Source organism: Tursiops truncatus, chromosome 11 (assembly GCF_011762595.2).
Source record: "Tursiops truncatus isolate mTurTru1 chromosome 11, mTurTru1.mat.Y, whole genome shotgun sequence".
NCBI classification, from domain to species: Eukaryota; Metazoa; Chordata; class Mammalia; order Artiodactyla; family Delphinidae; genus Tursiops; species Tursiops truncatus.
Genome location: NC_047044.1, coordinates 95,305,308 through 95,331,999, shown reverse-complemented (window position 1 = coordinate 95,331,999; position 26,692 = coordinate 95,305,308). Strand labels below are relative to the sequence as shown.

At 42.0% G+C, this 26,692-nt stretch overlaps 1 protein-coding gene and 1 long non-coding RNA gene across 3 annotated transcripts in view; one reads left to right on the top strand and one right to left on the bottom strand.

The window, feature by feature from the left end:
• The window catches only part of LOC141275787 (uncharacterized), a 47,122-nt gene extending 24,339 nt beyond the window's left edge, over positions 1–22,783 (top strand). The window contains exons 2-3 of the long non-coding RNA XR_012324078.1: positions 7,707–7,783; positions 20,898–22,783. This is a non-coding gene — a long non-coding RNA (uncharacterized lncRNA). The remainder of the gene's footprint in view (positions 1–7,706; positions 7,784–20,897) is intronic.
• Positions 2,236–6,986, bottom strand: NANOG (Nanog homeobox). Of its 2 annotated transcripts, none has more exons than XM_019926103.3 (4): positions 6,836–6,986; positions 4,212–4,480; positions 2,798–2,884; positions 2,236–2,652 (listed from the first exon to the last, which is right to left on the bottom strand). In XM_019926103.3, exons 1-4 carry the CDS (start codon positions 6,984–6,986, stop codon positions 2,236–2,238), a joined length of 924 nt encoding a protein of 307 aa, XP_019781662.2. The 2 variants fall into 2 exon arrangements, with proteins under 2 accessions (XP_019781662.2, XP_033722952.1); XM_033867061.1 differs by having other exon boundaries at positions 2,236–2,611; positions 2,802–2,884.
• Positions 22,784–26,692: the final 3,909 nt, after the last annotated feature.

Here is a 26,692-nt window from a genome sequence, read left to right as displayed (position 1 = left end):
CTGACAGTGATTTCATGTAGCACAATCAATGCTTTCTGTTTCCATTCTCTGTTCAGTTAACACGATGCTTGGCAAAAATATCTGCCAGTCAAAATGAATACTGTGTGAACTTAGGTCTTGGCAGAAATTAATTATCCCTGACTTCCTCTTTAGTCAAATGTCTAAACTCATTGGGTCTGACAGTATTATAGAGCAACATTGGAAAACCGGGGGAAGCCACGAGGGAAATGACTAAGAAAACCTCTCTGGTTATTCTCAGTATCTCTGCTGCTGCAGCAAGTTGGAGATTTCCATGGAACAAGAAGGCAGAGTGAGGAATTAAAGGGCTTCCAATCAGATCAACTTGGGGCCAGCCAGGATGGGAAAGGGACATTTAAAAAAAGGGTTAGTATCAGGCATAGTTCCTTCTAAGGGGAGAACACAGTTTACCTGAAAAAAAGATAAAATTATATTCCAAATCAGCCTTAGAATTTACTTATATATTGATCTATGATTTTTTTTAATGTTAAACATTAGTAGATTGATACATTAAAACAATGCATTAAGTTGTGCTTTGGGGGGACTTCCCTGGCGGTCCAGTGGTAAAGACTCCACGCTTCCACTGCAGGGGGCGCAGGTACAAACCCTGGTCAGGGAACTAAGATCCCACAGGCCCCCCCCCCACCAAAAAAAAAACAAGAACACAAAACAAAACCTGTGCTGTGTAGCTGGTCTACACATTTAAACAGTGTCCTAAAAAATAAAAGCTGTCGGGCTTCCCTGGTGGCGCAGTGGTTGAGAGTCTGCCTGCCGATGCAGGGGACACAGGTTCGTGCCCCGGTCCGGGAAGATCCTGCATGCCGCGGAGCGGCTGGGCCCGTGAGCCATAGCCGCTGGGCCTCGCGTCCGGAGCCTGTGCTCCGCAGCGGGAGAGGCCACAACAGTGAGAGGCCCGTGTACCGCAAAAAAAAAAAAAAATTAAAAGAAGTCAAAGCTGTCATTTAAAAATAAGCTTATTTGGGGACTTCCCTGGTGGTCCAGTGGGTAAGACACAGCACTTCCACTGCAGGGGGCCCAGGGTTTGATCCCTGGTTGGGGAACTAGATCTCTTGCAAGCATGCCACAACTAAGGAGCCCGCCTGCTGCAAGTAAGAGTCCAAATGCTGCAACGAAGATCCCACGTTCTGCAACTAAGACCTGGCGCAGCCAAAAAGAGGAAAAAGAAAAGAAAACCTATTTCAACATAGCTTTTTCTGGCAGAAGAGCAGTCACAGAACCTTTCATATGTGAGTTACAGGGGGAGATTCTAATTCGTCCACCTTTCCCCCTCCTCCCTCAGCTCCCTCTACCTTACATTATTTGCCTCGCCCCTGGCTGCCCTTCATTTAGCCTCTTTACAAACCTAAGAACTCTTGTTTATCACGTCTTTGCTCCCGATCTTCCAGATGTGGCACTCTCCTTTAACTGCAAACAACCACAAATTTTGTTTCAACATTACACACACGAGGAGGAAATAAGTTTGTTCGGGTTTAATTAGTCATCTAGTATTGTATATTTGGTTACCTTTCCTTTACTCCTAAGATAGTAGTCTCCCAGATGTCTAGATTAACTTCTTCCCCCCGTATCAAAAACTATTCCCATGTTTAGTCAGATTTTTACTCATTGAATCACTGGGTGAAATCAGGGGAGAGACAACTAAATGTAAAATGGGTAGTTTTTTTATTTATTTGTACTTATAAATGAACCAGCCAACTGGTAGTATTATGATGTGGACAAATCAAAACATCTTTCTACAAATACTAGAGTGGTGGAAAAAATTAGGGGTTGTAAGTAAAATAAGGAAAAAGGGGTAGAGGAAATCAGTGAAGCACATTGTAGCTTAACCCTTCACCTTAACAACTGAGGTTCTTAACAAGTAAAGCCTCCCCATCCCAGAAAATACGAATAATCCTTCTGCACACATCTTTGTACTTTTGCTCCCTATTCTTGAGGTTAGGTTCTAGATCCTAAAGATATCCGAAAAACAGTATTATAACCTAGTTATCTGTAGCCGCCAGTCATCTTTTATCATGTTGTCCGTAGAAGCCAATGCTTCTGAAACCTCTTTGATTAGACACCAATCATACACCCCCAAATTGACACAAAAGGCACAATGAAAAGCAGCTTATCAAGGCAGAGAGACGTAATTGTAAAAGAAAAATTCTAGGGAAGTAATACAGTCACGGCTCAAATTGAGATTGAATAATACAGCCATCGTTACAAATCTTCAGGCTGTATGTTCAGAGAGTAATTTGGGAATAAATCCATGATTTGCTGTTGGGAATTGAAATACTTAGCAGTTTGCTGTATTATGTTATAGCCTTCCCCGGCAGTTTCCAAGGTGGCCTCCAGATCACTGACAGGAGAACTTTGCTGGTACTGGATCTGGGGCTGCAGGAATTCCTCAACATAGTTGTTGAATTGATTGTTCCAGGTCTGGTTATTCCAGGCTTGGGGGCACCAGGTCTGACTGTTCCAGCTCTGGTTGTTCCAGGACTGACTGTTCCAGCTCTGGTTGCTCCAAGTTGGGTTATTCCAGGTCTGGTTACCCCACATGGGCAGGTTTCCGGAAGAGTTCACCAAGCATCCTTGGTGGTACGAATAGAAGCCCGGGTATTCTGTAGTTGCTGGGCCCTTTTGAAAGAGAAGGATGGATTAATTGAAAAGGTACAAGGAAAATCAGAATTGTCTGAAGTTGGGATTGCATGCTTCAGCAATGGATACAAATCTATCTAAAAAGTTCTTGTTAGGAAAGAGCAGAAAAATAATTTCCTGTTACCTGAGTCACAATGTTGCTATTCCTGGGCCAGTTGTTTTTCTGCCACCTCTTACATTTCATTCTCTGGTTCTGGAACCAGGTCTTAACCTGCAGGGAAAAGGTAACAGGAAAACACAAAATACTAGTAATGCAGGATGTACTGGGATCAAAGAATATTAAGTTTTTTTTGTTTGCTTTTTCCGATAGCTACAACTATCTCAAACTCAGAACAAAATTTTAACTTCTAGAGTCCTTTCTTAAACCTTCAATCTGTGAGTGAATTTCAAGCCCCTCAAGTCAGTGGGCTACTTTATGTTTAATAAACCTAACCAGATAGAACAGAACATACCACAAGTCTGCTACTAACTAGGAAGTTCACATTTAAATGTCTACCCACGCCATTAGTCACAGTTAAAGGTAATTGGTTTGCAATGAAAAGCCCACCTCCATATAAGCACATTTACACTTAATGTGATAATGGTATTTTAATTCAGGAATTATGAAACATACCACGAGGAGGACAGCTGTTTAGAAAATATCAAATTATGCTGCAGCACAGAATAAACTAAACTTTGCAGATGGTTTTGTAAACTCTGAGTTAGAAAATGAGATCAGAGAGGTAGAAGAATATATATATAAAATAAGATCATGGAATAGGACTTTCCAAGTATGGCGCCAGTAACTGAATAAAATGGCCAGGAAATATATGAAAAATGATTAGCAGATAAAAACAAAACATACAATTTTAATTTTAATAAGAACAAGTGTTGCCTAGGGACTCTTCTAACTCGGAAGATAGGGGGATATATTCTTCCTTTTTTTAAGGAAAATTGGAAACATTTTCACAATTCTGGTTTGTGCAACAAGGGAAGTGGTTAAATAAATTATAACACATTGGGGGAGGGGGTGGGGGAGGGATGCACTGGGAGTTTGGGATTAGCAGATGTAAACTGTTCCATGTAGGATGGATAAGCAAGGTCCTACTGTATAGCACAGGGAACTATACTCAATATCCTGTGATAAACCGTAATGGAAAAGAATATAAAGAAAAGAATGCCAAAAAAAATTGACACATTGCCACAAAACACATTACAAAAAGTTCCATTTTCATATTAAAAGTTAACTTGTGGGGTTCCCTGGTGGCGCAGTGGTTGAGAGTCTGCTTGCCAATGCAGGGGACACGGGTTCGTGCCCGGGTCTGGGAAGATCCCACATGCTGCGGAGCGGCTGGGCCCGTGAGCCATGGCCGCTGAGCCTGCACGTCCGGAGCCTGTGCTCCGCAGTGGGAGAGGCCACAGCAGTGAGAGGCCCGTGTACGGCAAAAAAAAAAAAAAAAAAAAAAAGTTAGCTTGTTTGTAGGGATGCATAAACAGAGTACATAGAAATTAACCTTGTTTCTTATTTCTTGTTGTATCAAACAAGAAAACAACCATACCTGTTTGTAGCTAAGGTTCAGGATGTTGGAAAGTTCTTGCATTTGCTGGAGGCTGAGGTATTTCTGCCTCTGAAATCTGTCATTGAGCACACACAGCTGCGTCTGAGAGAACACGGTTCTGGTCTTCTGCTTCTTGACCAGGACCTTCTCTTCCTTCTTCTCTGTGCTCTTGTCTGCAGCCGTGGCCAGTAGTTTTACTCTGGGGCTTGTGGAAGAATCAGGACTGTCCTGAATAAGCACATCCATGGAGAAGGAAGGAAGAGGAGAGACTGTTGGGAACAAAATGACACTTTTCTCTAAAACTTCAAATATTGAACGTTTATTGTTTTCAAAGCACTGTTAAAGTCCTCAGAGCTAGATAATAAGTAATAACTTTATTTTTAAGCAATCCTGAACACTTTGCTAACCTTTGCACAAATGCCATTTTGCATGTCAGGGACATGGCTAATATGTATTGCTGGGAAGCGGAGGGGGACTCAAACCTCTTCTTTCTGCCAGTCAAAGCTCAGGAGCCCACACCCTGGCTGTTCTCAAAGGTCAGAATCATCATTTGACTCCCACCTTTGTGTCCTTCCGCAACTTCCTTTATGTACCTTAATCATCACCTCCTTAATTTTTTTGTTTTGGTGGAGCCGCGTGGCTTGGGGGAAATCTCAGTTCCCTGACCAGGGATTGAACATGGGCCACGGCAGTGAAAGCGATGAATCCTAACCACTAGACCACCAGGGAACTCCCACGTACTTAATTTTAACAGATGATCCGGGTTCTGGGGACCCTATAACATGAAGTTTGCTGCCCGGTCTTAATACCAGGACTATCGGGAAATGTGAATTCTGATAAAGCTCCTGTTTCAACCCAGACTCTGTGATTTCATCTCCAAAATTATTCCTCCCTCATGGTTTTTTTGTTTGTTTTCGCAGTTGGACTAAGCTAATCGTAGGTTGTTTTGGTGGTTTTTTGACTGAAGTATAGTTGCTGTACATTATATAAATACAGGTGTACAATATAGTGATTTACAATTTTTTAAGGTTATACTTCATTTATAGTTATTATAAAATACTGGTCATATTCCCCGTGTTGTACAGTATATCTCACGGAGTCTCTTTCACTGATTAAAATGAGGTAACAAATAAAAAATTTAAAAACAAAATGAGGTAACATAAAAAATGGTCTAGCACAGGGCCTGGCATATATTATTGACTTTGTAACTAAAAATTTATTTCCTGTATTACTTAGATTTATTTGCACAGACGTATACCCAGTGCTTAACTCCAATTCTACCCTAGTCGTGGAATAAATGGACAGGCTTTAAAAGGCAAAAGACTTCACAATTTCATAAGTAGATCTAAGAAGGAAAGTCCTCAGCTAATGACTAGAAATGGAGCATGTCTTAAAAATTATCTATACAGGGCTTCCCTGGTGGCGCAGTGGTTGAGAGTCCTCCTGCCGATGTAGGGGACTCGGGTTCGTGCCCCGGTCCGGGAAGATCCCGCATGCCGCGGAGCGGCTAGGCCTGTGAGCCATGGCCGCTGAGCCTGCGCGTCCGGAAGCCTGTGCTCCGCAACGGGAGAGGCCACGACAGTGAGAGGCCCGCGTACCGCAAAAAAAAAAAATTATCTATACAGACTTGCACTTGGCTTGCTAGGAGGACATGTCCATTGCTCATTCCCGAGCTATTTGTCTCACAATCCAGCGCTGTAGCTGTATTTTCAACATTTGAAATTATAAAAGGACATTAACACAAAATTTGGAAAAACAGGGTAACATTAAAATCCAGCACTCAAATATAAGTTATTTTGTTTACTTATTCCTTTCTCCACAACTTACTTCTATGGTAGTAATCATAAATGTAAACAGATTTTAAGCTATTTTATGCCATAAATGTTAAAAATAGCATGCCTGGGTAAAGGTTGGTCTAATGAAAACTGTTACAGTTTTCATTTGTAACAACTACTGCCAAACTGATTTCCAAAAAAGTTTGTGCCGGCCTTACAATATCCCGAGCACCTCTCACACCCAAAATCACCAATTAGAAGCCTAAATATTAAGAGTATAGAATTCAAAGCCACACTGGATTTCAAATCTGAGCTCTCGCCACTTTGTCGGTATATTAAACCTTTTGGAATCATCCACCGTAAAATGGGGTGAACACTTCCTCGGGATTTAGGAGACTTGAGCATAGCGCAGGTGCCTACAAACTCAGCTGCCCAATAATGTCCTCACATCCAGAGGTTAGGGGAAGAGCCAACCGCTACTGTAGTAGAGGTAAAACATTTCCAAAAGGTGCGTTCCATATACGTTAAGATTTACACATGAGTTTATCGCATCACGTTTGCGTTTCCACAGTGCCTACACACGTAAGCTCTCAAATACACCGCGTACAGTTGAATGGCTGAGTCCCGTATCCCGCGTCTCTCCGTCCACAGCTCTTATCGCCCGGACATTGGGGAAAGGGCATGACCCCATCAAGTTACCGTTGAAAAAGAGGTGTCGAGAGGATGAATAGATAATGACACCTGCTTATATTGATGGGCTCAAGAGGGAAACAGATAACCCTTAGCCTCTTTCCTTCTTTCCATTTCCCTGAAGGAACTTAGCCTCTCAAGGGTTCAGTATTTTCTTACCAGTCTCCATGTCGTGGGTCTCAGCAGATGACATTTGCAAGGACACATAATTTTCTTCAGGCCCATAAATCTCAGGCACTGGTGAAGATTCCCTAGAATTGGATGCTTCGGGGCCACGCAGGCTTTGGGGACAAGCTGGGTCCACACTCATGTTGTTGAATTGAAGGAGAGGGAGAAAACCAAAGAGCTAGATAGATGGTAGGAAAAGTCCAGGCTTAAGAATCTAGGTAGAAGAGCTTAGAGAAAGGTGAAGATGTCCAGGTGTAAAAGTATTAAAAACATGGGATGAAGGGAAGTCACCTGTGTGATAACAGAAGCCTACCAGCCCAGTGTAGGAAAATGACAAAAAAAATTGTGGAGGCTCTAGACTTATAAGTAAGGCTCAGCCATACTTCGACCCGCCCCTCCTGGCAGCCCCACGCCCACACACACCCTTGCGAATTCCGAGTTAATCCTGTCTGCCAGCCTCACCAAGGCCATTGTAATGCAAAAGAGAGCTGCTGAGTAGCCTAGACTGGGTGGGGAACTGGAAAACTGGGACCTCGGAACCTGGAAACAAAATAAACCCAGCAGTGAAGTACTTCTCGGTTCACCCTGTTTCCACCTTTTAAAATCAAAGATGCACTTCCAGTTCCTGAGGCCCAGCTAAGGTGGTTGAAATTCCCACTAGGACAATTAATGCCCTTGACTTGAGACCCCTTGGGGTCTCAAAATCAGGCTAGTTATGCAGAAACTTCAACAAGCGCCCTTTTCCTCTTTGGTTCACTCTAAGGTCACAATAAAATACATACTGAATGTTAAGGCATCAGTTGATGTTAAAAAATAGTACTTGTTTTCAACTCCCACCTAAGTTCTTTCTTGTTTTTTTTAGCTTTCAGAAAAGCAAGCCTTTTCAGCAAGACAAAAGCCAGAGGAAAGAACCTGCGGACCTAGGACCCTGGGTGCCGGGTTAGTCATTATACATAAACCATTACTATGGAGGATTTTAAATTTGTTTTTATACACATATTACTGGATAGAATCTTGGCTCAGCCACTTTAATAAGTCTCAGTTTCCTCATCTATAAATAGGGGCAAAAGTACCTTCTCTGTGTTGTAAGAATCAAGGAAAGTGAAGTGTTAAATACTCATTTGACACATCAGTGATCTACAAACATGGCTGTTAATAGAAATTCTTTCAGGATCCTATATCCATGACCTCTAAATTTGAAATTACCTTTTTGTTGTGATTTTTATTTTAATCTAGAGAACGTGAAATCTAACATTGTGTGATAGAATGAAAGCACCACCTTCTTATTTTACCTGGGACATTACTGGACTCCTAGATATAAAATAATAAAATTTATTGACCTGTAAACGAACCCAATTGAAAACAGGGAGAAAAAAGAACGTTCTCTAGGCAGGTGATATTCCTGTAACGGACTTGCCAGAACAAATGTGATAGGTTCATTTTAGAACCAGTGTTCGCCCTCCTGTCTATTCCTCCTTCCCAAGCAGTCATCTTCTTGTCTTTTTTCCCCTCTGGCTCTTTCTTTCTTTCTTTCTTTTTTTTTTTTTACAGCTTTATTGGAGTATAATTGCTTTACAATGGTGTGTTAGTTTCTGCTTTATAACAAAGTGAATCAGTTATACATATACATATGTTCCCACATCTCTTCCCTCTTGCGTCTCCCTCCCTCCCACCCTCCCTATCCCACCCCTCCAGGCGGTCACAAAGCACCGAGCTGATCTCCCTGTGCTATGCGGCTGCCTCCCACTAGCTATCGATTTTACGTTTGGTAGTGTATATATGTTGGCGATTTTTTAAATTAGCTTTTCTTTCTCTGGCCTGGCAATCCTGTCAGTCCCTTCAACCCCACTCCATCCTCATTCTCGTCGTCGTCTTTTATTTTTTTTGGTTTGTTTTCCAGAGGAACAGTTTTTAATATTGGGTTCCAGCACTAACATATTTATGGGCAGAAGTATAACAATCTATGGTTCTCAATTTTCCTCCCCATTCCCAAATTCAACATTCAGGAATTCTAAGATTTTTTTTTTCTTTTTTCCCAATCTCCTATCCCCAAAAGTAAACCCTTAGCAAATTCCAATTATATATTTTCCTAAGATACAGTTCTTGGCTAATCCTCCCATGCACTCTGCTGCTCTGGTCTCCACCTGCGGGCTTTGCTCCCACGTAAGCTGATTTTTGCTCATAATTCAAAGATGCCACCTTGCAAGCTCAGGAGTATTGCCAGGTCCACACAAGGGGATGAAATTCTATGTAATCTTTTCTTTGTCTTCTCAGACCATCATTCTGGAGGGGTGGAATACATTGTGCCTCAGGCAGATAGCCTCTGTCTCATTAGAAATAGAATATGATTTTTTTTAAAAAGGGAATGTGAGGGACTTCCCTGGAGGTCCAGTGGTTAAGACTCCGTGCTTCCACTGCAGGGGGCATGGGCTCCATCCCTGGTCCAGGAACAAAGATCCCTCACGCCGCACAGCATGGCCAAAAAAGAAAAAAAAAAAAAAGGAATGTGAGAATGTGAGGTGATGGATGTTAACTAAACTGATTGTGGTGATGATTTTGCAATATATATATATATATATATATATATATATATATAAAATTATTATTTTGTACACCTTGAACTAATACAACATTGTATGTCAATTACATCTCAATAAAATGGGGAAAATAAATTTAAAAGGGGGAAACTTGATTTCCTGGCTCTCAGTCAGCACTGTTTGGTAAATGGGGACAGTCAAGGACACCAAATACTTTGGTTTGCCTGCAGCTCTCTAAACTGCAGGTATGGGAAGTTTTGTTCTTTGCTGATGGGAGTCTTTGCATGAAAGCCTGAGACGAATTTACCCCATCCCCCCACCTGGGCCCCATTGTATCTAAGGTAAGAGCCTCCGGAGAGAAAGACCAAAGGGCAGGGGGCTGTTGGCTGGAAGGCAGGCTTACTACATTCTTTGTCCAGGAAAGCAATTTGAATAAGGCTGAGAATGCCTCGGAAGCTGTCAGAGACCCCGGGTTTGTCGGGGTGCTCTGGGTGGGTGGAGGAGGGGTGTGTTATAGGGGACTCGGGTCCAGAGCCTCAAGTGCAAAAAGTGATTCAGTGAAGTCCGGATTGTAAATTTTATTGTTCTAAGAGCAGCATCTGAGAAGAAGGAAAAAAAAAAAAAGCTGAATATGAGAAAGGAGAAACATTTTACAGATATGATTTATTCTTTATTTATGGATAAGAAATGCACTTTGGGCCACACAGTCTTTTAAGAGAGCGGGCGCTGCTAACTTTGCATTTGTCAAGGATAAGGGGGCGGTAGCAATCATCACAAGTAGCAACACAGACTTTCACCGCCCCCCAGTTCTCAGGCATGGGGTATACAGCAAAGATGTGGAATTATAAAATTTATTATTGATTTATTACTGGTAGAATTATTGAATTTATTATTGATGGATCATTGCTTTTACTCTTCACCCCATCAGGTAAACTTGAGTTTCTTGTCGATATACATATACACATGTGTGTATATATTTTAGTGATATAACAAACATTGATGGGCCAGGAAATATTTATTTGTCACTGGGTCAACTAATAGTAAAAGAGTGCCTAGCACGTGCCTGAGAGGGAAAAAAATAAATAAATGTCATCTCTACTTCTGAGGAGCTAACAGTTTCGTAGAGTAGTCAAAATAGACCAAAAAGACAATTACAATATTGTGCAGTAAGTATTGAAAACCAACCAACCAAACAAACAAACAAATGCCAGGAGGTATTCAAGAGATGCTAAGGGAGAATAAACAAGGAAGATGGGAGTAGGGGAAGGGAGCCAGGGAAGACTTCCTGGAGGATCTTAACTTGAGCTGAGATAGAAAAATGTTGAGAGGATAAGGAAGGGAATTCCAGAAAATGAACAATTTGGGCAAAGGCATTAGAGAAAATGATGGGTTTCAATACTGTCACTTAACATGGCTCGAAGGCAGGGTGCAGTGGAAGGGATTGTGAGAGAAAATGACAGAACTCATCTATAGTGAGCTCTTGCTGCATATAAGGCACTGTTGTGTCAGTGTTGTAGCCACATTAATTAGCATCTAGCCCAGGGTCTGATATGTAGTATGTTTGAGCTTTGTGCTTTTAATAAATAAATAAATACAGATGGAGATGTTTAATAAGTCCTTGGAAATTAGAGTTGAGAGACCTAAGAGGTAAACAGTGAGCACAGGAATAGTAAAAAAACAAAAACAAAAAACTAAGCTTTGAATTAAATCTCTTCCCCTCATTAGTTTACACTTTCCTGGTGTTCCTTTTACTAACCTGGTGGTTCTCTGTCTCCTTTCTGGTTCTTCCTCACCCCTATATCTAAAAATTAGTGTACCCAAGTTTAGTTCTCAAACCTCTACCTATACTCACTACCTTGGTGATCTCAGCCTATCTTATGACTTTATTTTATTTTATTTGGCCACGAGGCTTGCAGGATCTTAGTTCCCTGACCAGGGATTGAACCCTTGCCCTCGGCAGTGAAAGCGCAGAGTCCTAACCACTGGACCACCAGGGAATTCTATCTTATGCCTTTAAATACCATCTACCAATATAGGCTTTTGTCTTTCACATGTATGTCTTTACCCCAGACCTATTTCCCAAACTCAAGTCTCTATCTATCCAACTGCCTACTTAACATCTCCACTTGAATTTCTAGTAGGCATCACAAAATTAATATTTCCCAAACCAAACTCTCAGTGTTTCTGTTTACACAGGCTCCTCCTCTAGTCTTTTCCATCTCAGTGTATGACAATTCCATCCTTCTAGTTACTCAGGGCAAAATCCTAAAGGCATCTTTGTTGACTAATGCCATCAAAATACAGAAGAATCTAATTGCTTCTTTCTTTTAATTTTTTTTTCTCCCCATGTTTCCTTTTTCCACTGTTTGAGAGAGGTTTTTTTCCCCCGTACGCGGGCCTCTCACTGTTGTGGCCTCTCCCGTTGCGGAGCACAGGCTCCGGACGCGCAGGCTCAGCAGCCATGGCTCACGGGCCCAGCCGCTCCGCGGCATGTGGGATCTTCCCGGACCAGGGCACGGACCCGTGTCCCCTGCATCAGCAGGCAGACTCTCAACCACTGCGCCACCAGGGAAGCCCATTGAGAGAGTTTTTGATCATCACATGCACTAGGGCATAGAAAATCAGCAGAGTAGCGAGAAATGGTTATTTCTTATAAAGAACATGCATTTATTTTGTTACTGCCTGCGTCACAGGAGAGCTGGGGGCTTGAATTACCTGCGTTCTCTGGCAAAAGAGTAAGCTCACACTGGCATGTGTGCTAGCCCCAGCTGCACTTGACCTTTTCTAAGTGTCTCCAAGGCTACAGCCCTCCCCAAACCACCATGTATCGCTTGGATTATTCCAGTAGCCTCCCAGCTAGTCTTCCTGTTTGCACCCTAGCCTTCAGGCTATGATCTAGTCACCACGTATTGGCCAGAATGATGGTTTTTTTTTTAAAGACATGTCACACATTGCCCACAGTCCTCCTTTAGGTTTTCTCACATTCAGAGTAACAAGTCAATATACTGAATTACAGAAGCCCTCTTCTGGCCTTGTACTTGACCTCTGTCTCGTGTCCTTGTGTTCTCCCTCATCCCCACAAAACTGGCCTCCCTCTCCTGATACTGGAACAAACCAGGAAACCTCCAGAATCAGGGCTTTTGCCCCTGATCAGTTCCTCCCCCAGAATTATACCCAGCTTGATCTCTCCCTTCCTTTAAATCTTTAATTTTCCATTCTCAATTATGTCTCCCCCACCCTATCCTCCACTTGACTTATCTTCATAGTACTTATCATCATCTAGCATAATGTATATTCTATCTATCTGTCTATCTTCTATCTATCTGTCATCATCTATTTCCCACCACCACTGAAATATAAATTCTGTGAGGGCAGCTCTTTCCAGCCCTAGAAGAGTGTGGTCCATAGGCCAGCATCATCAGCATCTCTTGGGAGTTGTTAGGGACGTAAATGGATGGGCTTTACGTCAGAATTGCTGAATAGGAATCTCTGGTAGGAGTGACTGGGAATCTTTGTTTAAAGAGTTCTCCAGGCTTCCCTGGTGGCGCAGTGGTTGAGAGTCCGCCTGCCGATGCAGGGGACACGGGTTCATGCCCCGGTCCCGGTCCGGGAAGATCCCACATGCCGCGGAGCGGCTGGGCCCGTGAGCCATGGCCGCTGAGCCTGCGCGTCCGGAGCCTGTGCTCCGCGGCGGGAGGGGCCATGGCAGTGAGAGGCCCGCGTGTACCGCAAAAAAAAAAAAAAAAAAAAAAAGTTCTCCAGGTGAATCTTTAGCAAGCTGTTGTTTGAGAAGGACTGTTAATAGAACAGTAATAGGCAATAGTAGATGCTCTCGATCATTGTTTGTTAATGAAGGAATGGGTTTAAAAAAATCTAGGACTTTGTAAGTAAATAGAGGGTAGGAGCCATTTCCTAACATTTAAATATTAAATTGCACTTCAATGTGATATTCAAAATAACCCTTAAAAAACAACAATGCTCTTTGCCTCAGGTTCCCTAAACTGAATTCAATGACCTTGGAACTCTTGGAAAAGAGCTGACTTTTAATTTGCAACAAATAATCCTTCTGGCTCCTCTGGGAGATTACTCTTAAATTACTTGTGTTATAAAAATGAACCATACAACCACCAAAACTGCTGGTTTAGAGATTACAAATGGAATTACACAGTATATTCTCCACTTACTTCGCGTGTTATAAGAGCACAAACACACCTTTTTTTTTCCCCCAAAAGAAGCTTTTTACCTAAGTAGACAATGTGATAAACCCTCAAAATGTATCTATCATCCTGCTTAAGTAAATTACTCATGCCCAATTTTGTTTTAGTGACCTTGCCATGAGTACAAGTTTGGAAGTCCAATAAAAGATTCACTTAACAGGAAAATATGTGAGACATCATCATAAAAGATTCAACTAACAGGAAAATATGTGACACATCATTGACTCCTTTTTCCAGCGTCTGAAACTTCATGTAGTTAAGAATAGCTCTGTCATGATCAATTCATTTCCTAACACTTCACCAGTCTGTCCCCTGGATGTTCTGTACCACCCGCTTTACCCTCATTCAGGCATCATCTGTTGCCCAGACCTCTGCAGACCTCCAGTTCACCTTCCACAGGTTAACTCCGGAGCACCCACTGTGCTCCAGAATGATTTACCTTCAGTTCAACCATATTATCCCTCTGCTTAAGTCTTTTCTGAATAAGCTCACAGCCTGCTCTCTGCCTGCCTCTCAAGCCAATTTCAAGCTTTGGCAAGTTGCTCGACCCAAGCAAACCCTCTGTCCTGAATGCTTCTCTCCCCTCTCTTTGGTTGGTTCATTTTTAGTCTTTCAAGACTCAGATCAGGTGTCACCTGCTGTAGTCTCCCTTCTCCAGTGACTTAGGTGCTTCTCTCTGCACCTAACTCCTCCCACGGCAGCTGTCACTTTGCACTTTAGGGATAGTTTTTTAATTTGGATTCTGGCTGGAATAATAACTCCTTGAGAGCCTGGTTTGTTACTATAACCCTAGTGCAATGCTAGTCAAAGAATGGTTCCGCTTTCTGACCACATCAGTGTCGTCTGGGAGCTTGTCAGAAATGCAAATTCTTGGGCTGGGTGCTACCCCAGATTTACTGAATCAGAGTCTGGGAGTGGAGCCCAGGAAACTGTCTTTTAAGAATCTCTGATTCTTGTGTGCCCTAAAATTTGAGGAACACTGGTTTAGAATACAATGCTTGGCAGTAGGGAAAAAAATCTCATGCATGTTTATTAAGTTAATAAATCAGCTCCAGTGGCTAAAACACTGATATTCAGAAAATTGGAAAATTACAAGAACTCTCAAAAAACAAAAAACCCCCAAATTTCTTCCTTGTGGTTCTGATTTGGATTCGTCAGATCTTACTCTAACTAAAGGCTTTTGATATGCAAGGACTAAATTATTCTGTATCCCAAATTCTAACGTCTCCTAGTGGCGAGTTCGGAAGGGGAAACCATCATCAAATCACATTGTCAGAATCCTGACCCTGTGCAACGCTATTGACACCACAGCATCACTCCCTTCCCCACCCTACCCTCAGGGGATCCTTGACCCCAAGGAAAAATGGATTTTTTTTTCACCCCCATAAGGTCTAGCCCCCAGGGAAGGGAGGACCCTCTAGGAATGTCTACCAAAGTTTAGCAAATGTATACAGTTGCTCTGAAACCAGGTGATACTATTGGCCCAGAAGAGAATAAGCTTCCCAGTTTCTCAGTAGGTGTTAGAGAATGAGGAAGGAGAAGTTTAAAAAGTAGGCGATTGTGGAGGAGTTTGAGGAGGGTGATGGTGATGCTGGTGATGCTGGTGGGGGTGGAATAAGGGAAACAATCCAGCACCTTAGTTGTTCCTCTAGTTGACTGGTGTTGGGATGAAATAAAGCTGTTAAACCCTAACAATACTGCATCCAAATATTGTACTTAGAATACTTCAGGACACCAGAGTATTCCAATATTATCAAGAAGTGACAGGAAGAGGGAACAGGAGGTTCCTGCCCCCCGGGAGTAAATAAGTTCACCTCAAGAGAGAAGTCAGAGCTAGGGCAAATTAGCAGGGTGTTGAAAAAGAAATTCAAATTTAAGGAAGGATTCTTTTTTTAAGCATTTTTTATTGACATATAGTTAATTTACTATGTTGTGTTAGTTTCAGGTGTACAACAAAATGATTCAGTTACACATATTTGTATATATATTCTTTTTCAGGTTCTTTTCCATTATAGGTTATTACAAAATATTGAGTATAGTTCCCTATGCTATACAGTAGGTCCTTGTTGTTTATCTATTTTATATATAGTAGTGTATATATGTTAATCCCAAACTCTTAATTTATCTTCCCATGGCCCTGCTGTCCTGTTTGGTAACCATAAGTTTGTTTTCTGTCTGTGGGTCTGTTTCTGTTTGGTAAATGAGTTCATTTGTGTCATTTTTTAGATTCCACATATAAGTGATATCATATGGTAACATTCCTTTTTAAATTCCGATTGAGAAATAATGTACAGTGAAGTGACCAAATCTCAAGTTGCACAGCATAATGAATTTTCACTGACGCATAGAACTCAAGCAACAACCACCCAGATGAAGAGAGAAGGCATTTCCTGCACCCCAGCGGGCCAGCGTGCATTTTTGTTAGAGGCCCAGGAATCTCCAAATCCAAGTTCCTTAGACCTTTGTCAGATTCTTTTGTGTTTCAGACACAGCCTGAATTTGAATCCCCTTTCCACCCACTGGTTATGTAACCAGTAGTTTCACATTTCTATGCCTCAGTTTCTTTCATGTACATAAAAAATAAATGACATAATACGTACCAACTCATCAGAAAGGTATGTTGGGGCCCAGGGTGGGCTGCCCCAAAATGCGCCTCAACGGCATATTGATTATTTTGAATTAAACTTACTTAAGACACGATCAATGCAAGAAGGACACTCTGACCCTCCCCTCTGTCTCCCTGAAAGCAAGAAATAAATCTCTCATGTGAAAGGTGCACTCCCCACAAATGCAGGTAGAAGTCCACCGCCATCCTCAGAAATAGGGAATTCTGACCAAGATGCCGGTGTAAGCAAACCTTGTTACTTTTGTTTTTAATTTTTAAATTAAATTAATTTATTTATACAGCAGGTTCTTATTAGTTATCCATTTTATACATATTAGTGTATATATGTCAATCCCAATCTCCCAGTTCATCCCACCACCACCACCCCCGAACCTTGTTACTTCTTTAATTTACTACCCCAATTCCAAACTATGTTTAGATTTTTCTCTAATTTAGCTCCCAAAGTCTGAGTTTCTTGGTCCTATCAATTCTTCACAAATCTATTGTTTCTTTGTTTAAAAAGTATAAAAGCTGCTTGCTCTGGCCACTTCTTAGGTCCTATTTCTATGAGACCTCCATGCTCACTATTAAGATTTCTTTCTTTTTCTAAAATAAGAATTTTTAGTCCAGCCACGAGAACTCAAGAGGGTTAGAGGGGGAAATTTCCCAACAGGTACATGGCATGTTGTAAGTGCTCAGTAAGTGTTAGCTATTATTATTTTCTCTATGTATGCTACATTTTGGGAAATCCATGAATTCATTCACTCAGCAAATACTTATGAAGCATCTCTGAAGTGTCAGATGCTGGAAGAAAGAAATAGATTATGCATGCTTCCCAGTGCCAAAGTTTTTATAGTGTAATATGAAGAAGCCATGCAGACAAATGAGTGGATTAAAGTGTTACTGGATTAAGCTGGATTAAAGTGTTACTGCATTAAAGTGTTACTGGAACTGTGGTATAAATATGTGTGAGACGGGCAGGAGTACAAAGGAGGGACATCTCTTGGAGGGACAAGATTTCAGAATATCATAAAAGTGGTACTTGAATTCAAGCTTGGTAGGTGAGCAGGGAGTAAGAGAAAAGGCAACAAGCATGAAAAAGCCTGACATCTACTGGGGGCTAAGCAGAGTTTGGTGCAAGTATGGACAGAGGTGATGCTACAATTAGTGTACAGATAAGAGTGAGATTATACAAGCCTACGTCATGTTAAAGAGTTTGGATCTTATTCTTTATATATATATTTATATTTATACTTATTTATTTTTGGCTGCGTTGTGTCTTCATTGCTGCGCGTGGGTTTTCCCTAGTTGCGGCGAGCGGGGGGCTACTCTGTTGCGGTTGCGCAGGCTTCTTATTGCCGTGGTTTCTCTTGTTGTGGAGCACGGCCTCTAGGTGCACGGGCTTCAGTAGTTGCAGCACGCAGGCTCAGTAGTTGTGGCTCGCGGGCTTTAGAGCGCAGACTCAGTAGTTGTGGCACACAGACTTAGTTGTTCTGCGGCATGTGGAATCTTCCCAGACCAGGGATCGAACCTGTGTCCCCTGCATTGGCAGGTGGATTCTTAACCACTGCGCCACCAGGGAAGTCCCCAGTCATTCAATTTTGGATTACAAGCAGAGAAGTAATTAAATTTTAGATATGTTTATTCTTTTAAGGAATATATTACACAAATTTATTTATAATGAATTTTTATTGGAGTATAGTTGATTTATAATGTGTTAGTTTCAGGTGCACAGCAAAGTGAATCAGTTACACATATACATATGTCCACTCTTTTTTAGATTCTTTTCCCATAGAGGCCATTACAGAGTACTGAGCAGAGTTCCCTGTGCTATACAGTAGGTCCTTATTAGTTATCTATTTTATATATAGTAGTGTGTATGTGTCAATCCCAGTCTCCCAATTTATCCCTCTCCCCACCCCCTGTAACCATAAGTTTGCTTTCTACATCTGTAACTCTATTTCTGTTTTGTAAATAAGTTCATTTGTTCTTTTTTTTTTTTTTAGATTCCACATATAAGTGATATCATATGGTATTTGTCTTTCTCTGTCTGACTTACTTCACTCAGTATGACAATCTCTAAGTCCATCCGTGTTGCTGCAAATGGCATTATTTTGTTCTCCAGGTATATTTAGACTGATGTACCTGAAATACATCTAGATGTTGTTAGGATAAGGGATGAAACTCTTGAGAGAGGTCTCATCTCATAGAGATTAGTGTGTTCATAGTGTTCCACTGGTAGTTGAAGCTGTGAAATCAACCAGAGTGAACAGGTAGAACAGGGCTGTAAACTCAGACATCTTAGGGACCAAGCAGACAGGGTGTAAGAAAAAATTTGATAGCGAAAACTTGACAGAGATTTGAGTGTTAAAAATAACTCACTTTCCCCTTAATTTTTATATAATGGCAAAATAAACATTTCAATAGCAAAGATATTTGGCACATTTCTCTTGGATTGGAGGGGAGATAGGGAGTCCAGGAGACAACAGGGTGTAGTGGGGACTAGAATGATGCCAGGGATGGAGGTTGTGGATGGGCTTAGCAACATGGGCTTCCATCCACCAAGACTGACTTGGCTGTAGCCACTGCTCTGTGCCCCATCTGCCAGCAGCAAAGGCCAATACTTTGTCCCCAGTATGGCACCGTTCCCCGGGGTGGGTGGTCAGCCATCTACATGGTGGCAGGTTGAGTACCTTGGACCACTTCTGTTTTGGAAGAGACAGCACTTTGTTCTTACTGGAATAGACACTTAACTCTGGATATGGGTCTACCTTCCTTGTATGCAGTGATTCTTCCAAAACTATCATCTGTGGACTTATAGAATGCATTATGCACCATCATGGTATCTACACGGCATTGCTTCTGTCTGAGGAGCTCACTTCATTGCAAATGTAGTGCTGCAGTGAGCCCAGGCTTATGGAATTGACTGAACTCACAATGCTTCCCATCATCCTAAAGTAGTTGGCTTGATATTACTGCTGTAGGGGGAACAGCCTCGGGACTTCCCTGGTGGTCCAGTGGTCAAGACTTTGCTCTTGTACTGCAGGGGGCACGGGTTCGATCCCTGGTCGGGGAACTAAGATCCCACATGCCACGTGGTGTGGCCAGAAAAAAAAGGGGGGTGGGGTTTAGAAGACTTTGTTATAGTGCCAGCTAGGTGGCAGTACCTTTCAGGTCTGGGGCAACGTCGTCCTCCAGGAGGGCTGTATGTGCTCTAAATGGCATCCAATACATGGTAATGTTTCTCCCATAGCCAGGATTTACAAGTCCAGGAATCCAGGGGTTAGAAATGGGAGTGGCATCACCTACTCTTATCGTATTGATACACTAGCAAAATTTTTGCTTCCAGTCACCAAGACCTTATGCTCTGCTGATCCAGAAGTCATGCCCTGCGGTTAAAGTCAATAGAAAACTACAACAGCCCAAGCTAAACAGGACTACTACTGGCCCAGACTCTTCTTCAGGAATGAAGGTTTGAGTCATTCCATTAGGCAGAGAATCACTAGAGCTGAAGTGCTTGCTGAGGGCAAAGGGAATATGTTCTAGTCTTTTAGCAAGCTTGATGATTAAAATACAATATTGTTGTCTATAATCACTATAGTATGCATTAGATCTCTGTATACTACTTTTTTTTTTTTAATTTATTTTTAGCTGCGTTGGGTCTTCATTGCTGCAAGCAGGCTTTCTCTAGTTGCGGCGAGCGGGGGCTACTTTTCGTAGCGGTGCACGGGCTTCTCATTGCAGTGGCTTCTCTTGTTGTGGAGCACGGGCTCCAGGCGCATGGGCTCCAGTAGTTGTGGCACGCGGGCTCTAGAGCGCAGGCTCAGTAGTTGTGGCACATGGGCTTAGTTGCTCTGCGGCATGTGGGATCTTCCTGGACCAGGGCTCGAACCCGTGTCCCCTGCATTGGCAGGCGGATTCTTAACCACTGAGCCACCAGGGAAGCCCCCTGTATACTACTATTGGCATGCAAAGGAAATATGGAATGCGTAGTGGAAGAAAGTAGTATTTATTCCTACTTCTTATGACCATGTGACCAGTTGCAGAAACAGACTGTAATTGTCATGAGTATTTCTTCCCTTTTTGGTTACTGTATTAATCTGCTCAGGCTGTCATAACAGAATACCACAGATTTGGTCACTTAGACCACAAAGATTCATTTTCTCACAGCTCTGGAGGCTGGAAGTCCAAGATCTTGATCTCTTCGGGCGTGTAGATAGCTGCCTTCTTGGTGTGCCCTCACATGGCCTTTCCTCTGTGTGTGTGCACTCATGGTATCTCTTCCTCTTACAAGGACATTAGTCCTATTAGATTCGCACCCTACCTTATGATCTCATTTAACCTTATTTACTTCCTTAAAGGACCTATCTGGGGACTTTCCTGGTGGTCCAGTGTTTAAGATTCTGAGCTTCTACTACAATGGGTATGGGTTCCATCACTGGTCGGGGAACTAAGATCCTGCATGCTGCACGGTGCAGCAAAAAAAAGAAAAAAAAAAAACCTATCTGCACACATAGTCACATTGTGAGTTAGGGCTACAATGCAAGAGGTTGAGGAGAACATAATTCATTCCATAACAGTTACAAATGTGTGTGTGTGTAGCAAATATTTTTGTTTGCATCCTTCTCTGATCCCTGTATCATCTAACATAGATGTATTGATAATAATTAACTTTATTTTATTTTATTTTTTAGCCACATCGCAAAGCATGCGGAACTTCCCCAGACCCGGGATTGAACCCATGCCCCTGCAGTGGTAGCACGGAGTCTTAACCACTGGACAGCCAGGCAAGTCCGATAATAATTAACTGTACATCATAGTGTTTAAGATACAGTGTATCAAGAAGAGTAAACATCACCCACACTTTGCATTTTCTTACTGGGAAAGGGCACGTTTTTGGTTGTACACAGGATAGTTGTGTTACGTTAGGTAGAAATATGACTGCTATTTTCTTTACTTGGAGATTAAATATGGTTTAAGGAGATGTGTATGGGTGTCGTGTTGACAAGGGATGAGCTATGACGCTTAATTTTATGTGTCAACTTGGCTAGTCAAAATAGTACCCAGTTATTCAATTAAACATTACTCTGGGTGTTGCTGTGAAAGTATTTTGTAGATGCAGTTAACATCTACCATTAGCTGACTTTATGTAAAAGAACATTATCCTTATTAATGTGGGTGGGCTTCATCCAATCAGTTGAAAAGGCTTAAGCAAAACAGAGGTTTTCCTGAAGAAGAAATTCCACCTGTGGACTGAAGCTTCAGCTCCTACCTGAGAGCTTCTAGCCAGCTGGACTACCCTCTGGATTTTGGGTTTATTGGATCCACAGAGCCACATAACCAATTCCTTGAAATAGATATCTATATATTAGGTTGGCGAAAAAGTTTGTTCGGACTTTTCCGTAAGATAGTGCAGAAACCCGAACAAACTTTTTGGCCACCCCAATACATGTATATGTATAACCTACCGGTAGAATCCTGACTGATTCAGCTGTTTTGTATGTTACCTATGAATAAACTCAAAGTTAACACCTAGGTGTTGAAAGTGGCAGTTGACATATTTGGTTTGTTGAATTTGGCGTTCATTACTAACAAAGTTCTTTTCATTTGGCGTATATAAATATTTCTTGATCTTTAAAAAAATACATTACAAACTCACTCGCCTTTGACATAATTTGAACGATATTAGCAAACATATATTGAGTAAAAAAATAAAATAATATTCTAGGTATATTTTATTCATTTGGGGGTAATTTTAAAAATAAGCTATTTTAGAATAAGATTTACAGAAAAATTAAGAAGACAGTACATGAAGTTCTCATATACTCCATACCTAATTCCCCCTATTATTAAATCTTAGATTAGTATGGTACAATGGTCACTACTAGTGAACCAATACTGATACACCGTCATTAACAAAAGCCCCTACTTTCTTCATATTTCTAAGTTTTTATCTTTTTTTTGGGCGGCGCTGTGCGGCATAAAGGATCTTAGTTCCCCCACCAGGGATGGAACCCGGGCCCTTGGCAGTGAGAGCATGGAGTCCTAACCACTGGACCACCAGGCAATTCCCTTATCTTTCTTTTTTATTTTAAAACACTTTATTGTAAAAGTAATGCAAATTTTAAAAAAACCCTGAACTATTGAAGAAAGACAAAGTCACTCATTTACTGCCCTGCCATAGTTAGTAATTTATTTTATCTTTTTATTATATGCTTGGTGTGTTATTTACAGCCATGATTATACCCATTCACACATTCCTGTATCTTGCTTTTTAAACTTAATATAGCATTTTCTTATGTCTTTCATTATAGTTATTACTAAGTTTTAATGAGTACATAATGTACCATTCACTGGCTATATATTTCTGCTTTGGGACTATTTCCTTAGACCAGGGTTGGCACACTACTTTATGCCACTGTTACTCTTCACGAGGTCCTGGTAAACAAAGAATGCTATACACTTCGGTGGCATCTCCTATATCTAATACCATCAGTTTTAGGTACTTAGAGTGGGTACCCATCGGGGAAACGACGAGCGGACGCCACCGAGCTGAAAACACCGACTCCAGAGCCCCGGAGCCGGGGTGGGGCGGGCTCCCAATCTCTGGGGCGTAGCTGGTGCTGCGGCGGGCTCCCAATCTCTGGGGCGTAGCTGGTGCTGCACCTGCGCGCCGGCCGGAAACAGGGGCGCCCGTGTCTAGGTTCCGCTTTCCGGCTGCCGGCTGCCTAGGGGCAGGAGGGCTCAACTCTATTTTCCTTTTCTCTTCCAGTCCCGTCCAGGATACCACATTACATTTAGTCATTATGCCTTACAAGACTTCTCTTGGCTGTGACAGTTGGTCTATTTTGTTTTAAGGACTCCCATTTCACCCATGTTCTCATCTATTCTAGATTCTATTTCCCTTTTTCCTACACTTTTTCTCTACTTGTATTTATTGCCTACTCCCTGAACACATAATTTGTTTCATACTCACTTTTAAAAGCATTATAATTTTCCCCCAAGATCTTTATCTTAAGGATGGCGGGTGTTCTCTGAAATGTCAAAGGTTAAAGCTAAAAAAGATGGAGATCCTTCCTCCAGCACCCAGTTTGGGTCCTCCCATCAGTGCCCATTTGTAAATAAAGTTTCATCAGAACACAGCTATGCCCATTTGTTTACATACTTACTGTGGTTATTTCTGTGCAACAACAGCAGAATTAAGTTGTGAGGGCTTCCCTGGTGGTGCAGCGGTTAAGAATCTGCCTGCCAATGCAGTGGACACGGGTTCGAGCCCTGGTCCAGGAGGATCCCACATGCTGCGGAGTAACTAAGCCCGTGAGACACAACTACTGAGCCTGTGCTCTAGAGCCCGCGAGCCATAACTACTGAGGCCGCACACCTAGAGCCAGTGCTCTGAAACAAGAGAAGCCACCGCAATGAGAATCCCGTGCACCGCAAGGAAGAGTAGCCCCCACTCCGCAACTAGAGAAAGCCCGCGTGCAGCAACGAAGACCCAGTGCAGCCATAAATAAATATACAAATTAAAAAAAAAAATTTCTAAAAAAAAAAAAGAATCCGCCTGCCAGTGCAGGGGACATGGGTTCGAGACCTGGTCTAGGAGGATCCCACATGCTGTGGCGCAACAAAGCCCGTGCGCCACAACTACTGAGCCCGTGAGCCACAACTACTGAAGCCTGCGGGCCTAGAGTTGTGCTCTGCAACAAGAGAAGCCACCACAATGAGAAGCCCGTGCCCCACAATGAAGAGCAGACCCCACTCTCTGCAACTAGAGAAAGCCCACGTGCAGCAATGAAGACCCAACACTGCCATAAATAAATAAATTTATTTAAAAATAAAAGTTGTGACAGAGACTATATAGCCTGCAAAGGCTAAAATATTTACTTTCTGGCCCCTTACAGAAAAAATTTGCTGAAACCTGCCCTAAACTTTTAAGTGGCTTGTAATTCAGGATCTTCCAACCAATGCCACTTGGAACATCTTTGTGCATGTAATTTTTTTATACTTTAGACAACTTACTTAATTGCGAGGAATTGACAAAAGTTGCATCACTGGATCTACTTAATAAAGCTGTTTTCAAGGCTTATACTGTCCTTCATTATCTCTCATAATATCCTACCTACAATATAATAAGGGTGGTGGTAATAAGCATGGAAAGGAAGGCTCTGGTAGGTAGAACTTCTTTGGTCCCTATTAATCTAGACTTGTAAGTTTACACTCTGGAAGAGCATATTTTTAGTTTTGACTTAAAGTCAACTGAAGAGGGATGTAACAGTAATTGGAATGAAAATCAATTGAAAGAAAAGCTTTACTTTCTCCTGGAGATGAAAAAGCAGCTGAAGTAAACCCTCCAGGTGTCAAAGTGTGTATGTAATGCCATTCCAGGCTAGCTGAAGGGCCAAAAGGCACTGGGAGGGTTAAGTAAGGGAAACAGGTAGCAGTCTCAACAATGACGTAGCAGTGGCAGCAATGAACAAAGAGAAAGCTATGAGTGTGGGTTGATAGAAGAAACATGTGTCTTCCACCCCTCCGAACATATCCTAGGCATAAATTTGTATACAACTGTAATTAAACTGTCTCCAGATGAGAACATTCTAGAGCAACTACCCTATATTTTTGACCAAAAGAAAAAAAAAAGAAAAAAAAACCCCACTTCTATCTGGAAAAGTTTTATTTTTCAGCAAGAAAACTTGGGGAATGGGAGCAGCTAAGTCAACCCTGACTATCTTCCAGGTAAAAGATGAAGCAAAGCAGTCTGATGGGTCTCAAATTCCACCTTTTATGAATAAATTAAGCATCGTAAGTACAGATGCCATCTTCTAAGAGAAAGAATCTGTAATGGTTGAGCGTAGCACCGATGGGTGTAGGCACCACAGTCTGTAACCTCCTGTCTCGGTACCGACAAGTCAGATTGAACTGCCGGTCGGGTAATTAAACACCGTTTACTTTGTGCCAGTGTTTACTCTCCATGGGGTCCTAGTAAACAAAGAATGCTGTACACTTGGACGGCATCGCCTACATCTAATTCATCATTTTTAAGTATTTAGGGTGGGTGCCCATCCAGGTGTCCTCGGGAGCCCACGAGTGATCGCCATCGAGGCGAAAACGCCTCCTCAAGCCGCGGCAGCCAGCCTGGGGGGACGCCTACCAATTGCAGGCTCTCCCGAGCCCCGCAGAGCCTTGCGCCGCTGGTGCTGCACCGGCGCGCCGGCCGGAAGCAGGGGCTCCCGTGTCTAGGTTCCGCTTTCCGGCTGCCGGCTGCCTAGGGGCAGGAGGGCTCAACTCTATTTTCCTTTTCTCTTCCAGAATCCCGTCCAGGATACCACATTACATTTAGTCATTATGCCTCCCAAGGCTCCTCTTGGCCGTGACAATTGGTCTATTTTGTTTTAAGGACTCCCATTTCACCCATGTCCTCATCTATTCTAGGTTCTATTTCTCTTTTTTCTACACTTTTCCTCTACTTGCATTTTTTCTCTACTTGTATTTATTGCCTACTCCTTGAACACATAATTTGTTTCATACTCACTGCTTTTAAAGGCATTATTATTTTTCCTTAAGATCTTTATGTTAAGGATGACGGGTGTTCTCCAAAACGTCAAAGGTTATAACTAAAAAAGATGAAGATTCTATGGTCACGGTAGATAGCTAGTGTTTTTAGGATTCTGTTTTCCTCTTACAAAATTCAGATTGATCGCATTCTTCCATACTCACTTCTACAAATTATAGGTAGTGCGGTATGGTTTTGGGGAAGTTGGAAAGGCAGATTTTAGTTTTGAGGTTAGTCAGACCCGGGTTTGAATTCCAGAGCTACCATAATTCCAGCTATTTGGATCTTGGGCAAGTTCATTTAACCTGATTTCTAGTTCCATTATCTATAAAGTAGCTATAGGGAAGGGAAAACTTTACGTCTACCCTATGGTCTCTGACTGGGTCCCAGAATTAAGTCGACATAAAACAGATTAACAAGAGAAAAGCATTTCATCTTACTTAATATTTTTACATATGTGATTCTTCACAGGAAAATGAGGACTCAAAAAGCAGTTAGTATATCATTTTTATGGCTTAATTTTCTGTGATGACCACTTATCTTCTAACATAGGTTGCTAATATAATTGTGGCATCTGATTATGACCAAAATGTAAAGATAAATAATAATTGCCTAGGATAAGTTGAAAATTAAGAAACTGGACAGGAAATCCCTGGTGGTCCAGTGATTTCATTGCTGAGAGCCAAGCCACAGGGCATGGCCAAAAAGGAAAAAAAAAAAAAAAAACTGTACAAATGATTAACATTAAGTACTCCCCATAAACCCTTTAAAAAAAAATTATTTAGGCTGCTCGGGTCTTAGTTGCGGCACGCGGGATCTTTTAGTTGCTGCATGCAGACTCTTAGTTGTGGCATGCGGGATCTAGTTCCCCGACCAGGGATCAAGCAAGGGCACCCTGCATTGGGAGTGGGGACTCTTACCCACCAGACCACCAGGGAA

What these genes read in the sequence shown, in the direction of transcription:
- NANOG (XM_019926103.3), bottom strand. Translation starts at nt 6,986, where the DNA reads ATGAGTGTGGACCCAGCTTGTCCCCAAAGCCTGCGTGGCCCCGAAGCA. An exon ending in GACCCACGACATGGAGACTG is followed by an intron (nt 4,481 to 6,835) that starts GTAAGAAAATAC and finishes TGTTCCCAACAG; the next exon opens with TCTCTCCTCTTCCTTCCTTC. An exon ending in ATAGCAACATTGTGACTCAG is followed by an intron (nt 2,653 to 2,797) that starts GTAACAGGAAAT and finishes CTCTTTCAAAAG; the next exon opens with GGCCCAGCAACTACAGAATA.